Below are 13,251 nucleotides of genomic sequence, written 5' to 3'. Positions count from 1 at the left end.
TCACTCCTACAAGTGTTTCTCGCTGTTTCTGCAGACAAAGAGGCTAAGGATTTCATTGCAAGAAAGCAATGATGGTAGCTGGAACATGGTTTTATGGCAAGCTTGAATTCCATAGGTCCTGACAAAGTAAGTTATGATTATAACAACAGAAAAAGAAAAAAGTTGAGGAATATTAATTAAATGTAGATTGTTTGGGTACCTGATCTATTGAAAAGCAGGAGAGCCTAATTAGTAAACATCTCAAATACATTAGAGGCTGCTTTGTGAACACAATCAGCCTTAGCACAGCAAGCCTATGATTTAAACTTTAATATAAGGACATTATACACTTTAGTATCTGGGAACTGAAAGACTTCTTTTCTCTTTTTTAGGTGATACTGTCACTATTGGAGATGTATCTTTTAAACTCAAAACGCCGAAGAACCCAGAACTTGTTCCACAGAACTACAGTAAGATTCTGCTTTCCTTTTAATGGATTTCAGGGCTTGGTTCTAAAAACTTTTACTCAGTCAAGTCACCTCACTGACTTTATTGAAACTGTCTAAGAAACATCATTTTGAAAAAGCATGTGATTTGGCGAAGGCTGTCTTTGCTGAGTTCTTTACTGTATCTCTGGTTCCACCTGTTATACAGGAATCTCTTAACTTTGAATGTAGCTTGTGCCCTTGGTCAGTGGGACAGTAAAATGACCATTTGTGTATATTTAAATATTTTGTTCAAAAGGGGTCTGATCCAACAATTATTTCTAAAAATAATACCATAATCTTAAATCGTTTGGTGATAAAGCTGTGACAGTTTTAAATTATCATTCAGTTGCAATATGATTATATGTCCTAGGAGTTTTCTGCTGTATGGCAGATGTGTGGTGTTTTTCTACTGTGATATTTAGTATTCCCAGATTGTCATGTTATTGTTGTCAACAAACATACAGATCTTTGCAATCCATCAAGTTAATGGGAAGTCAGTTGCATAGTGAAAAAAAATGTTATCAAATGCTTACAAAAGTCACAGCAAATTATGCACATTAACAAAGTGAATACATATACTTACAATTAATTCACATTACTCTTTGATACCTTATTCAAAATGCCATGGATTTGCATCCATATTTCCTGTTTGTTTATTGAGAACACATGCTTCTTGAGCTTTTCCATTTGCACTGTGGATCAGCAAGTGAATTGTGTTTTCCCTGTGGCATTTCCTAGGACAGTACAGGTCACCTATTTCCTGAGGATCCAAAATGATCAGTTGCCATTCGTTCCGCACTTCCCCATGTAGGCTGCTGGGCACCTGAAATGTAAATTAAAAAAAATCCACCAACAGCTGATTTTTCCACCCAGATAAATTTTCAGACTAAAACCAAGCCCACATGGCATTCTAAAGGGATATGTAAGTCTTATACTATGCTTAGATGTGGCCAAGCATCGAGAACCCCCAGTGACTGTCATCGCTGGGCTTGTGAGGTCCTACAGCTGGAATCTGAGCATAGCCATTCACTTCAAGTGGATTTGCCTCCCAAAGTGTTTAAATTCATTCTGTGACATTTTTAAGCAGTCACCATGAAAACTGCTGGGGCGCTGGGTTTTTTTGGTTTTGTTTATTCTTTTAGAAGGATGGCATTGATGATATCAGCAGTACACTTGCCTCTGCACAGTCAGCAGGATGGTTGATAACTACTGGGAGAGAGATGCTGAGGGCAAGAGGGATGTTACAGGTCTACAGGGATTGCTGCTGGTACAGTATCAGAAAGGGCAGGAGCTGCTGTGCAAAGGCTTATATTGTTGTGTTCTGTGGCAACAGTGCTTCAGTTCGTCAGACAGGCTTTCAATGGCCCTGTTGTGAGCAGGGGGGTTGGACAAGGTGACATCCAGAGGTCTCCTCCAGCCTCAGCCATTCTGTACTTTCTAGTAACTGGGATAGTAGATCTGTGTTACTATTGACGTTTTTAGATTACTGTTTCTTAACTCTCTTCTGACATGCAACATTTCTTCTGAAATGTTTGTCCTTTGAGAGGTGTAGCAGGAGCACAGAGAGGGAGGTGGTGTTTGCTGTCAGTGATTAGTGTGAAGTTTGCCAGTATTCTAGAAGGTCACATTGCTGGTCTGCATCTGGCTTCTGGGCTGCGTAACTCCCATCCTCCAGTAGGCATTACACACTGATACTTTCCTGACAGGTGATCTACGGTACCAAAGGTATCCGATGCCATGTGTCAGTCCTTGCTGTTACGGAGTAGCTCATGAGGAAAGGGTTTCTGGTTTAGACTGTCGTGAGTTCCCTGGGAGTGCAGCCAAACAGTTGAGAAGTGCTGCTCTGTATTACTACTTTTTATAGCTTCTTAAATTATAGATTCTTGCCTTTCATCATTTATTTTGGATGCCTGTTTTCTCATTTTAATAAGGAAGTAAGGACATTGGTTGTGTATGCCAATGACTAATGTGATTTGGTTCACGTAGTTACATTTCTTGTAGGCTGTTCTGCTTTCTTGTTTTCTGTGCTGTACCAAATGTGTTAATTTTATGAATGTTTCCTGCTTTCCACTCCTCCACACCATGCCAGTCACTGTTACATGTTTTGGTCAGTCTGCACTTTTCAGCAAGATAAATGTTAGATCTGAGTTGCTGTAACATAATTTCTTTCAGTTCTTTGGACTGCGGAGATAAGAGAGTTGGTAGAGTCAAGGAATCAGAGATTTTTCTAGTTAATGATTATAAGGAGGAAAAAGTGGTTGAAAACTAATCTGATAGCATAAAGATTTTTAAACTTGGAACTGTACAAAATGATCGGATCTTAGCTAAAATCTGGTACTATAGCCAAAAGTGATGTTTTTTAGCACATATTAGGTGTATTATTAGTTTTTTCTTTTTTTTCTTTTTTTCTTTTTTTTTTTTTTTTAAATGATCGTGACTGAAAGGAGTCTATGTCAGGCTTGGGATACTGTTGTTGATCAGTATTTGTGTACTTACAGTAGGATTACTTAAAGTACAAAATTTTGCTTATAAACCTAAATAATAAATTAATTAAAATTAAGTAAGGTAGAATACTAATGTATTTAGTAGCAGAAAATTGTTTTCAAATACTTGAGTACAATTTCTTTGTATATTTAAATTTAGAAATTTTTTTATGCCTTAATGCTTAAGTTCTATGGTTATGTTACTATGGAGAACAAAGTTATATTTGTTTAGTGAAGCTGAGTACATTGTATTGGCTTCATGTCAATTATCTCCTCTTTGTTAGGCATTTAGGGAGTATCTGCATTACTTAACAAATTTTTTGATTGTTTTAAGAGCATTTTTTATTTTCCTATATGAATGACTTCTGTAGATACATGATGTTTTGGTGTGAAGTGGTTGAACATACTTGCATATTTATACTGATCTGTAAACTGAAATATTACATATTTTGAAATTTTATTATAGTAACTAATATTTAAATGACCAAGGTACTTACCTGATTTCTTTTGAACTAAGACTGGAAATAATTTGGTCATCCACATATCCCCAAAAAGGTCTCAGACATTGTAATGTTTGCAGTGGGTTAAGAACTAAAAGGAGGGAATTATAGTGGTCGCAGTTCATTTACTTGTGCTGCATATGATACTGTTTTCTAGCTCATTATTTGTGTAGAATAGCATGATTCTTCTTTTGTTATTCTGCCACATAAAAGCCACATAAAAATTTCTATAATTTACAGCAAATTTTAGGGACATTACAACTTATTCTAAACACAGCATCATTACTCTAGGCTTAAAAATAGCCTTAAAAGTCTGAAAAAAAGTCATACAGTAAGGAACGTAATTATGTTAAATACCTACAAAACTTTAAATTTGTCATTTTGTCATGTAATTTATACCAAAATATTTAATCTTTTGTGTTACCAAGTTAAACTGATTTTTAATTCCTTTATTGAGCCTTGTTACATTTTTCAGAGATAGATAAGTACTGCTGGTTACCTTATGTTTTCGTGTCTTTGCTTTTTGAGGTTTTATGCTCGGTGCCTAGCAAATTCTGTATGAAGTACTCCATTTTGTATGTTAATGTAAAATATTAATTTGTTTTACTGTTGTTGGCAAATGGCTTTTTATTGCAAGATGATATTTAAAGGTGCATAAAATATAAATTTGTCTTATTTTTTTTTAATAAGTGATAAGTAAAAATGAGTCATACACAAGGGGGTTTTGCTAATGGGATTTCTGTCATAGCTCTGTCTGACATGTTCTAGAAAGAGGGCATTTATTTTTTCACTGCTTGTTCTTTTATCAGTGAAAATAAAACCTAAATTTTAAAAATATCGCCATGCCTGAAAAGCACAGCTGCTTCTTTAATTGTACTTTGAAGAAACTTTATGTGGCTTTCCGTAATAGTTTACATCTAAAATTGAGTTGTGAGAATGCACTTTTTTTTTTTCCTTTTATCATTGACTTCATGTCAGTGCACTGCTTTTGTTAATGGTTTCTGGAAATTTTATGAAAATTACAATCTACTTGATATTTCACAGAATCACAGAATGGTTGGGGTTGGAAGGGACCTCTGGACATCATCTAGTCCAACCCACCTGCTAAAGCAGGTTCACCAGAGCAGATCACACAGGAATGTGTCCAGGCAGGTCTTGAATGTCTCCAGAGAAGGAGATTCCACAATGTCTCTGGGCAGCCTGTTCCAGGGCTCTGGCACCCTCAAAGTAAAGAAGTTTCTCCTCATATTAAGATGGAACCTCCCGTGCTTCAGTCTGTGACCATTGCCCCTCATCCTATTGTTGGGCACCACTGAAAAGACTCTGGTCCCGTCCTCTTGACACCCACCCTTGAGATATTTATAAACACTGATGGGATCCCCTCTCAGCCTTCTCTTCTCCAGGCTGAACAGACCCAGCGCTCTCAGTCTCTCCTCATAAGAAAGATGCTCCAGTCCCCTTCATAGCCCACCACTGGACTCCCTCCAGTAATTCCTTGTCCTTGTTAAACTGGGGAGCCCAGAACTGGACGCAGTACTCCAGATGTGGCCTCACCAGGGCAGAGTAGAGGGGGAGGAGAACCTCCATGGACCTGCTGGTCACACTCTTCTTACTGCACCCCAGGATACCATTGGCCTTCTTGGCTACAAGGGCACATCGTTGACTCATGGTCAACCTGTTGTCAATGAGAACTCCCAAGTCCTTCTCTGCAGTGCTGCTTTCTAGCAGTTCCACCCCTAAGCTGTACTTGTGCCTGGGGTTATTCCTCCCCAGGTGCAGGAGTATTTACAAATCTTGACAAAACAATTCCTAACATAGCTCTTCCAGGACACTTTGTTCAATGAAGGCAAATCCTTATTAAGGCAGGAAAAGGGTTGTTCTTGTCCAACACCACATCAGCTCTGCTGCTCTGTGAAGGTGCAAGTGCACTTGAGAGTTTGGCTGTAGTCATGTTACATGCAACTGCATTGAATTGTGGAAGATTAATTTCCAACGATGTGTTTTTGTGCCAGGTGTCCTGAGTCTGAGCATGCTCCCCAGTGTGTGATCAAACGTAACACGCATGTATACAAGTGGTTAGGCGATAATTCCTGTTAGTTTTGTCACTTGAGATGTATGGAAGACTAATTATTGTGAGGAATTTAAACAGAAAGTTTGTGTGTGTAATAATGAACACAAAAAGGTAGCACTACCTGGATTTCTGTGCTTGAAAGGGAATTATTTTAATGTTGAAGAAATTGAGGTTATTTCTCTGTAGTAGGCTCAGTGATGCCAGCAGTTCCTGTTATTAATTCTTCACCTGAAAGATCAGTATTGTCTTAACAGTGAAACACCTCAGTGTCCTTCTCCCAGAGCGGTGTCCTGGAGCAGGGACAAGCGCGTATGTTCAGGTATTGCTCGGAGTAGGTTCAGATTTGCACTGGAATGTGTGTTCATTCTTCTTTCTGCTTACTTTAAATCTGAATGTTCAAGTGCAACACATTACAGAGACTGGTTGTATTGCGGGATGACCAGAATTTTGCACTGATGAAGATTTTTGTCGTTGCATTTCTTCCTTCCTAGCGTAAGGAAGGATGCCTGTTGTCAGAGATGGGGATTATTTCAGCAGTTGGAGTTTTCATGTAGGCTGGCAACTGATCTGCTACTTGGCTGTCACCACCTAATCCAGAATCTGAAAGAGAGTTTTTTTTCTACACCATTATCCATGTTTTTTTCTCTACCAAGAGTGAGGCACAGATGGACATGGAAACCTTCAGTGGAGGTCCGGATGAGGCTCAGGGAGGCTTCTTCACCATTCCTTGTGCCTCAAAGCAAGGTCAGCTGAATCTGAACTGTTCCTGAGAGATATTTGTTCTCCTTTTCTTAAAATGTGCCAACAATGTAGGTTCTAGAACTTCTCTGCACACTTTAGTGCAGTAATTAACCATTCTTTTGTGAAAAAAGCTTTTTCCGATGCCTCATTTAGATCTTTTTGGACATACTTCAGTTCCCTGGGGCTTGTTCTATATAGCATAATCGTGATGTACAGAATCCTTTTTTTTCACTCTGATTCTGTCTTGCATATTGGAAAACAGTTGTTATAATTTTCAGTCACTTCTTCTTTAGACTGAATTATTTAACTCTTCCAGACTTTTGGTAATTCTTCTTGCTCTTTTCTAGAATCTCTTGAACTTTTCAGGGCTGGACTGAGCTGTTGTGCTCAAAACCAGACACAATATGTCCCTCCAGTTGGAGTCTGAGCTGCAGATAACTGCTCTGGCTGTGTATTTACCTACGAGTTTTACATCCAGCTCAGAATAGTTTCGTTTATTCTATGTTTATATATAACTAAGAGAAATTTAGTCTTCTGAATCCCATTCCATGTTCCTTCCAGGAAGCTATTTGGTTTTACATGATTCCTTTATGTTCTCTTTTTGTTTATACTCACATGGAGAAATACGATTTACCTGTGTACGTCTTATACCTTCCTGTGAAGCTGTTGACTCGGAGGAATAAATGATAAATGAGTTTTATGGTCTCATCCAAGGAATAACTTCCCCTTTTCTAAGCCCCTGCAAAGGCTCGCAACTTGTTTCCTCACCATCGCAAGAACAAAAATTTTTGGAATGAAGACCGTTTCCGTGAAAAATTTATGAGCAAAAATAGTATTCCAATGAAAACTGTCTGCAAAGCAACCGCACTATGAGACTTTGTAAACTCCTCGGGCTCTGGGCATCAGCATGAAATTGGAAGAGCATCAGCGTTTTACGTGTGAAGTGGCAAATGAGAGCAGCTGACAGCAGGACACACCGGAGTGCCTCCCTCCTCACCTTGGCCATGCCGCCTCCTTCACCGTGTCTTGGGCAACCTGCGCTCTTCCTTCATGGTCCCCCAGCCTCAACAAGCAGTGAAATAGTCTCAGTGAGCATTTTACCTTTTCGGAGTGTGTTTATGTTTTTAGGCAAAGGCCTCTCTCCCTGTTCCCTTCTTCCTCAAGTGTATTTTACTGTGGCCACCGTCTGTGTGGAATGTACTGCAACCTGCCGGGAAAAGCTAAAAGACCCCCTTGGTAATTGGAGGGGGAGGAGATCTTTTTCCCCCTCATGAATTTTTGCCTCCCCTGATAAAAGGAACCATTCTCAGGCTCTGAATATGTACTTTAGCAAATGTTTAGGGTATGCTGAGATCTTTTTTTATTCTGTTGAAAATTATATATATTGGTGTCTTCTAAGTGCCTGTTGGTTATTAAGTGATTGACCAAACTAGAGTCATACAGGGACATGAGCTCTAATGTATTTTGTACCACATCTGGAATAGATATTCTCAGGAATCAGTTCATGTAACTGTCTGCCTCTGAACAGTGGGAAGAGGTAGGTGTCTCCTTCATTTATGGGATTTCTTCTGTAGGTGGGACACAAGGACTTGCCAGCAGATGCTGCCTGTTATCTCCAGTGCATCTTACGGCTTCAGTGAGTGTAACGTGTGCCAAGAATTCGAGTATGAGTGAACTGGAATGTTTCCGAGGCCAGCATAGCCATTTCAGTCTTGGTTTTATCAAAAGCTGATTTGTGGATCAAACAACAGCAGCTGCTGCATTTGCTTCAAAATCCATCTACAACATTTTCTTCTGTTCTTATTTGGGGATTTCTCCATTCAGCTTCAGCTGCTCACTTCACAAATTGTTTGTGCAGATTCTGCTAGGTGTTGTCCTACTTATCACATATTACAAAGCAATATCATGCAATTTCTTTCTCTGGCCATCCTTGATACACAGGAATAGCAAATTGTAGCACTGACTACTCTCCTGCATGTGCCAGATGGTGTCTTTGAGAATACACTAGAGGCTTCCTACGCACCATCCTGCAGATTAAGAATATAGGGCCAGCTACTCAACTGGTGCAAATCAGCAGAGTGCCACTAAACAGATTGTGCAAACCCAGTTTGCGTTAGATGCTATCTGACTCATGGGATAATTAATAAAAAATCCTGTAATATACATACTGATGCTTCTTTCAGCTAATATGCCCTGTCTTCTAAATGTCATAGAATATGATTATATGCTGCTCGTGGTGAAGTTAATATATGGTACTTGAACAAAAATGTTTTTCAAGTCGTGTTAGAGAAAACGTAAAAGCTTTTCAATGTAGAAGCCACAGTAAAAGTAGTCTAAATATATAGAAATAATACTCAATATATGTGTATGTGCATCTCAAGTTCGTTTTGAAAAGCATACTGTGCTTTGGAAGCAGTTTATGCAGCATAGACTGCATGTACAGAGAGAATCTTATACTCTTCTGATTTTAGAAGGACATAACTGGGAAGGAAAAGATGGCTTAATATCTGGAGCGATGTACAGATATGACATGTGCCAGTATTCCCAAACACGTGTTAGAATAGAAGGAACTGAAAAGTGGAAGCTGCTGTCGTGACAGTTCACCTTAGGGAATACTTGCTTTGAATTTTCCACGTTATTTGTAATGGGCTTCCTTGGAGTGAGTTTGCAGATGGTCAGTGTGCTGGCTGTGATTCAAAACATGTATTATAATCGATGCAGCTGTAATCTGTATGTGAGGAGAATCATGTGAAAGATGAACCAATGAAACCATTTTCTAGGAAATGTGTCATGTATCATGTCCTTTTCTCAAAAAAACCCCCAAAGTTAGGAACTTACAGGACATTTTTTAAAGTTACATTTTGCGTATTAATATTTTGGAGAAAATTTGGACTGTTTAAACACAATGACAAGAATATGAGTGCCTTATGTATTCAGGTCTGCAGGGGGATCATGTTCCTAAGGTTTTAGATTTTTTTTTTTGGATGCTATACACTTATGTTCTCTTTTGCATGACAGTTTGTCTTGCAGATGCTGCTGAATACTCTTAAATCTTGTTTCTATTTATAGTACTGCTTTTAAATCTGACCCAAGTTTTTTCTTGAGGCCATCCTAAAAAGAACAAAAGATGGCTACACATATTTATGTGAATTACACCAGAGGCGTTTGTACAGTCATGCTGTCAAAGCTGGTTTTGCTGTGCTTCTAATGCATGACTTTTGATATGAAATAATTTGGTGTTTCAGCAAGATTTCCAAGCTTATTTGTCCTCTTTAAGTAAAGTAACTTTTTTTAAATTGTTTTTTTAAAAATTTTATTTTTGAGAACAGCTATTATAAAAATACACTAGAGGCACATTGACATATCCATACAACAGGTAGGACTAATAATGAACAAGCTTCTCAGTGAGATCTCTGTCTTGCAATTTTAATGGTACCTTTAATATAATACTTTTTATTTCTGTGGGGCTTTTCAAATTACCATACCTGTCCAGTAGCGAAGTTTTGACAGAGCAGTTCTTCTGGTATCATGTATTACCCTTTATTTCCCAAAGAATAGATGTAGTAGGAGCTTTCTTAGTTTTCTTGAAAATCTTGTAGAAAAGAGCATGTTATTCTCTGTGAGGAATTTATTTATATTTGGCTTCTCGTGTGTGGTATGTGTTAGGTGTATAACTTTCGGAAAACAGTACTGCAGTGAAGAAGAAGAAAATATTCTTATATTCATATGATCTTACCATACCATATGTGAGAACTAATCCTGGGCATGTCAGTGGAAGTTATTTAAAAACAAACCAGACCAAGCTCGAAATGTTTATTTACAATTATTCTGCTAATCCTAACACATAGATTTATTGCCTATGTGTGTATATTTTTCCTGTTCATATTGTTTTTAAGGATATGGATTTCCCTGCAAGTGGAAGAAGATTGCAAGTGATTTTCCTGAGTGCCACATCAAAACATTCAGTTAAAATTTTTTATAAAGTTTTCCTTAGCCACCTTTATGCTTGAAAAACCTTTCTTGTATCTCATACAGTCATTTAGTACTGTTTCTATGATCTTACAAAAAAGGATTTAAATTCTGGTGTACAAAGATTTGAGGGTGAACTGAAACTCCTGAGAGCTGAGGGGCACTATTGCTGCGGTCCTGAACTCTGCCCCACACGTGCTGCCTCGGGAAAGCTGATGTAAAACTGAGGCTCGGGTTTTAAAATTTTGTCTTCTGATTGCAACCGGTAGCCACACTGAAAAAAAGGTAAATAACCAAGTATTAATTTGAAAATTCCATCACCTTTCCTGCTTTCTTACTGCACTTTAGCATCCAAGACACCACCCTTGAGGCTCTGGCTTAAAACCCCATCATCAGTCTCATCAGGTTGTGCTGAAAGCTACCATATATGTCCATGCATATGTAAATCTCCCTTCTGGCTTGCTTGTGTTCTCCTTTTCCTCCTGCGCTAGTGCTTTTTGCTTGGGTCTGAGAAAGGGCCAGGCTTTGCTAGGGGGTGCAGGAAGGAATATTGTGGGGGGAGAGTGACGTATGGCAGCGGGAATGGTGCCCCCTGTTCCGTGTGCTCTTTCTGTACAGTACTGCCAACATTTGTATACACATGGTAAAGGTTTTAGTTTAATTATATTATATGATTATAATATTATATATAATATATATAATATTATAATATTAATTATATTTAAGGGTGGATGTCAAGAGGATGGGACCAGACTCCTTTTGGTGATGCCCAACAATGGGATGAGGGGCAACGGGCACAGACTGAAGGTTCCGTCTGAATATGAGGAGAAACTTCTTTACTTTGAGGGTGCCAGAGCACTGGAACAGGCTGCCCAGAGAGGTTGTGGAATCTCCTTCTCTGGAGACATTCAAAACCCGCCTGGACACATTCCTGTGCGATCTGCTCTGGTGAACCTGCTTTAGCAGGTGGGTTGGACTAGATGATGTCCAGAGGTCCCTTCCAACCCCAACCATTCTGTGATCCTGTGATAATCAGGCTATTGCTTTTTAAAATAATATGGGGGTTGTATTCTTAATAGAAATAAGTGGATCTGCTTTGAGTTGTTGTTTATTATGATTTTGGAAGCTGTGTGATATTGATGTAGTGATATTGCAAGGTTTTAATTTCCCTGATAATTTAATTCTGTGTTTTATTTTGTCAAAATCTAAAGAGGAATGCAGTTGTCTTTTAAGTAAATAGCAAATCAAATATATCCCCAAACATTAATCTTATTGTGATGCAAGCACAGTATTTTTTTTTATGTTCATGATTCAAAGAAGCATTGGGATATAGGCTGGATCAATCTTTTACAGATTATTAATAACATATCTGTATTACATTAAGTGATGCTGAGAAGTCCAGTCAACATTTGGTAATAAAACCCAGTCTTTGTGTTGATCAGTTTAATATGAAATGAGAATCAACAACATTATTTTCTGGTTTTTGTTGGGGTTTTTTTTGAAGGGTGAAGTTGAGCAGATGAAAAGGCAACAGGTAAGATAGGTATGTAAACTTATATGTACATTAAGCAGTCTAATATATACGGTGTGTGGAATTCCCTGCTTTTCAGCTGTCCAACTTTAGGGCAGCACATCTTTGTGTCATTGTTTTATTTTTGCAAATAAGAACAAAAAAAAGTCCGAATGGCCAGGTATCTAACACTTTTCAACATTAAATAACATGTTCTGTCTTTGTGTTTCAAAGTGACAGATTCTTTGGCCCAGTCTGTAGTCCACCATTTGAGATGGATAATGCAGAAAGATCTTCTTGGCCAAGATGTCTTTCTTATTGGTCCTCCTGGGCCTCTCCGGCGATCTATTGCCATGCAGTATCTGGTAAGTATGTTGGTTTAAATTCATGGAGATGTAGTAGCTAATGTCAGTTAGTCATTCTACTACTAACCAAATTGTAAAAAGTAGTCCTAGAAAATCTTACAGCAAGCTACTTAGGAGGTAAATAAGTTTTTCCATAAATGTGCTTTCCAAAGTTCAATTTTTGTTACAAACAGATAGAAAGTACAGACATTTCAATACATGTTTTTCTGCTTAAACTCCAGGGAGGGAAAAAGTTGGAAAGCTGTGTTACCATATGCTATCACAAATGGAGAAACAGTTTGTTCTAGGCATTATGTATGTTAGAAGATTAAGATATCTGCCTACTGTTACAGACAACAAATTGGTTTTGCTTCATTATATAAAAAAAGAAATGAAGGAAAGGATTTGGGAGAGGAGTGTTCTGAGTAACATTTGGGAACAGTTATCATAAGTGATTAGAAAGAGTAGAAGCATGTATGATCCTCCCTTGGAATGTGGGAAGGACTTGTCTACATCCATCTGCATGAACCATGGCAGCAACGTATGCAAAATTTCACTTTTCGATTGTCCGTGCCTTTAAATTATCAGGAAAAGGGGGTTGTCTGCCCCAAAAGGTGACGTGGGTAGGACTTTGTCTGCTATGAGCTCTATATAGAGTCTGGTTGGGCAGAAGGATCACAAATGGAGGTGTGTAAAGAATTGTCATAAAGATCAGTTATTCATTTAAAAAATCAAAAGATGCTAATTCAAAGGCTAGTTCTCAGAGATAAAACATCCAGGAGAAAGCTGCAAGATTTTGAACTTTGGAAAGGGGAGCAAAGATCTCTTCAGCAAACCAGATATGCTACTTGATAGCTAGACACGCTCCTTAAAATAAGCGAGAAGAGTTTGGTATAACCTAAAAAGAGGACTTAGGAAACACCTGATATCCAGGCATGGGACATAGAATGTGTGTCAGTATTTGTATCGCTGTTTTTATGCACCTGAGTGGCTTTGTAACCAGTAGGCACTGAGAAAATGGAAAGGAAATTATTTTCATTTTCTTTTTATATCTTTGCTCTATTTCTTCATACAACTGTAGTTAGAAGTTGCCTCTTAAGAGAGATCGATTAACTATATCACACCTTTTGTTGAGGCGTAAGGGCTAAGAGCATTTTGTCATTAAT

The 13,251-nt window shown here is 38.2% G+C and overlaps 1 protein-coding gene across 2 annotated transcripts in view; it reads left to right on the top strand.

Moving 5' to 3' along the window:
• The window catches only part of VWA8 (von Willebrand factor A domain containing 8), a 194,707-nt gene that overhangs the window by 12,208 nt on the left and 169,248 nt on the right, over positions 1-13,251 (top strand). For both annotated transcript variants that reach the window (XM_065630544.1, XM_065630535.1), the window contains exons 2-3: positions 372-449; positions 11,976-12,106. In XM_065630544.1, coding sequence (XP_065486616.1) covers positions 372-449; positions 11,976-12,106 — 209 coding nt within the window. The remainder of the gene's footprint in view (positions 1-371; positions 450-11,975; positions 12,107-13,251) is intronic.

This window comes from Caloenas nicobarica, chromosome 1 (assembly GCF_036013445.1).
Source record: "Caloenas nicobarica isolate bCalNic1 chromosome 1, bCalNic1.hap1, whole genome shotgun sequence".
NCBI lineage: Eukaryota > Metazoa > Chordata > Aves > Columbiformes > Columbidae > Caloenas > Caloenas nicobarica.
The sequence above is the reverse complement of the archived record's forward strand: the minus strand, read 5'-3'. Positions and strand labels throughout refer to the sequence as shown.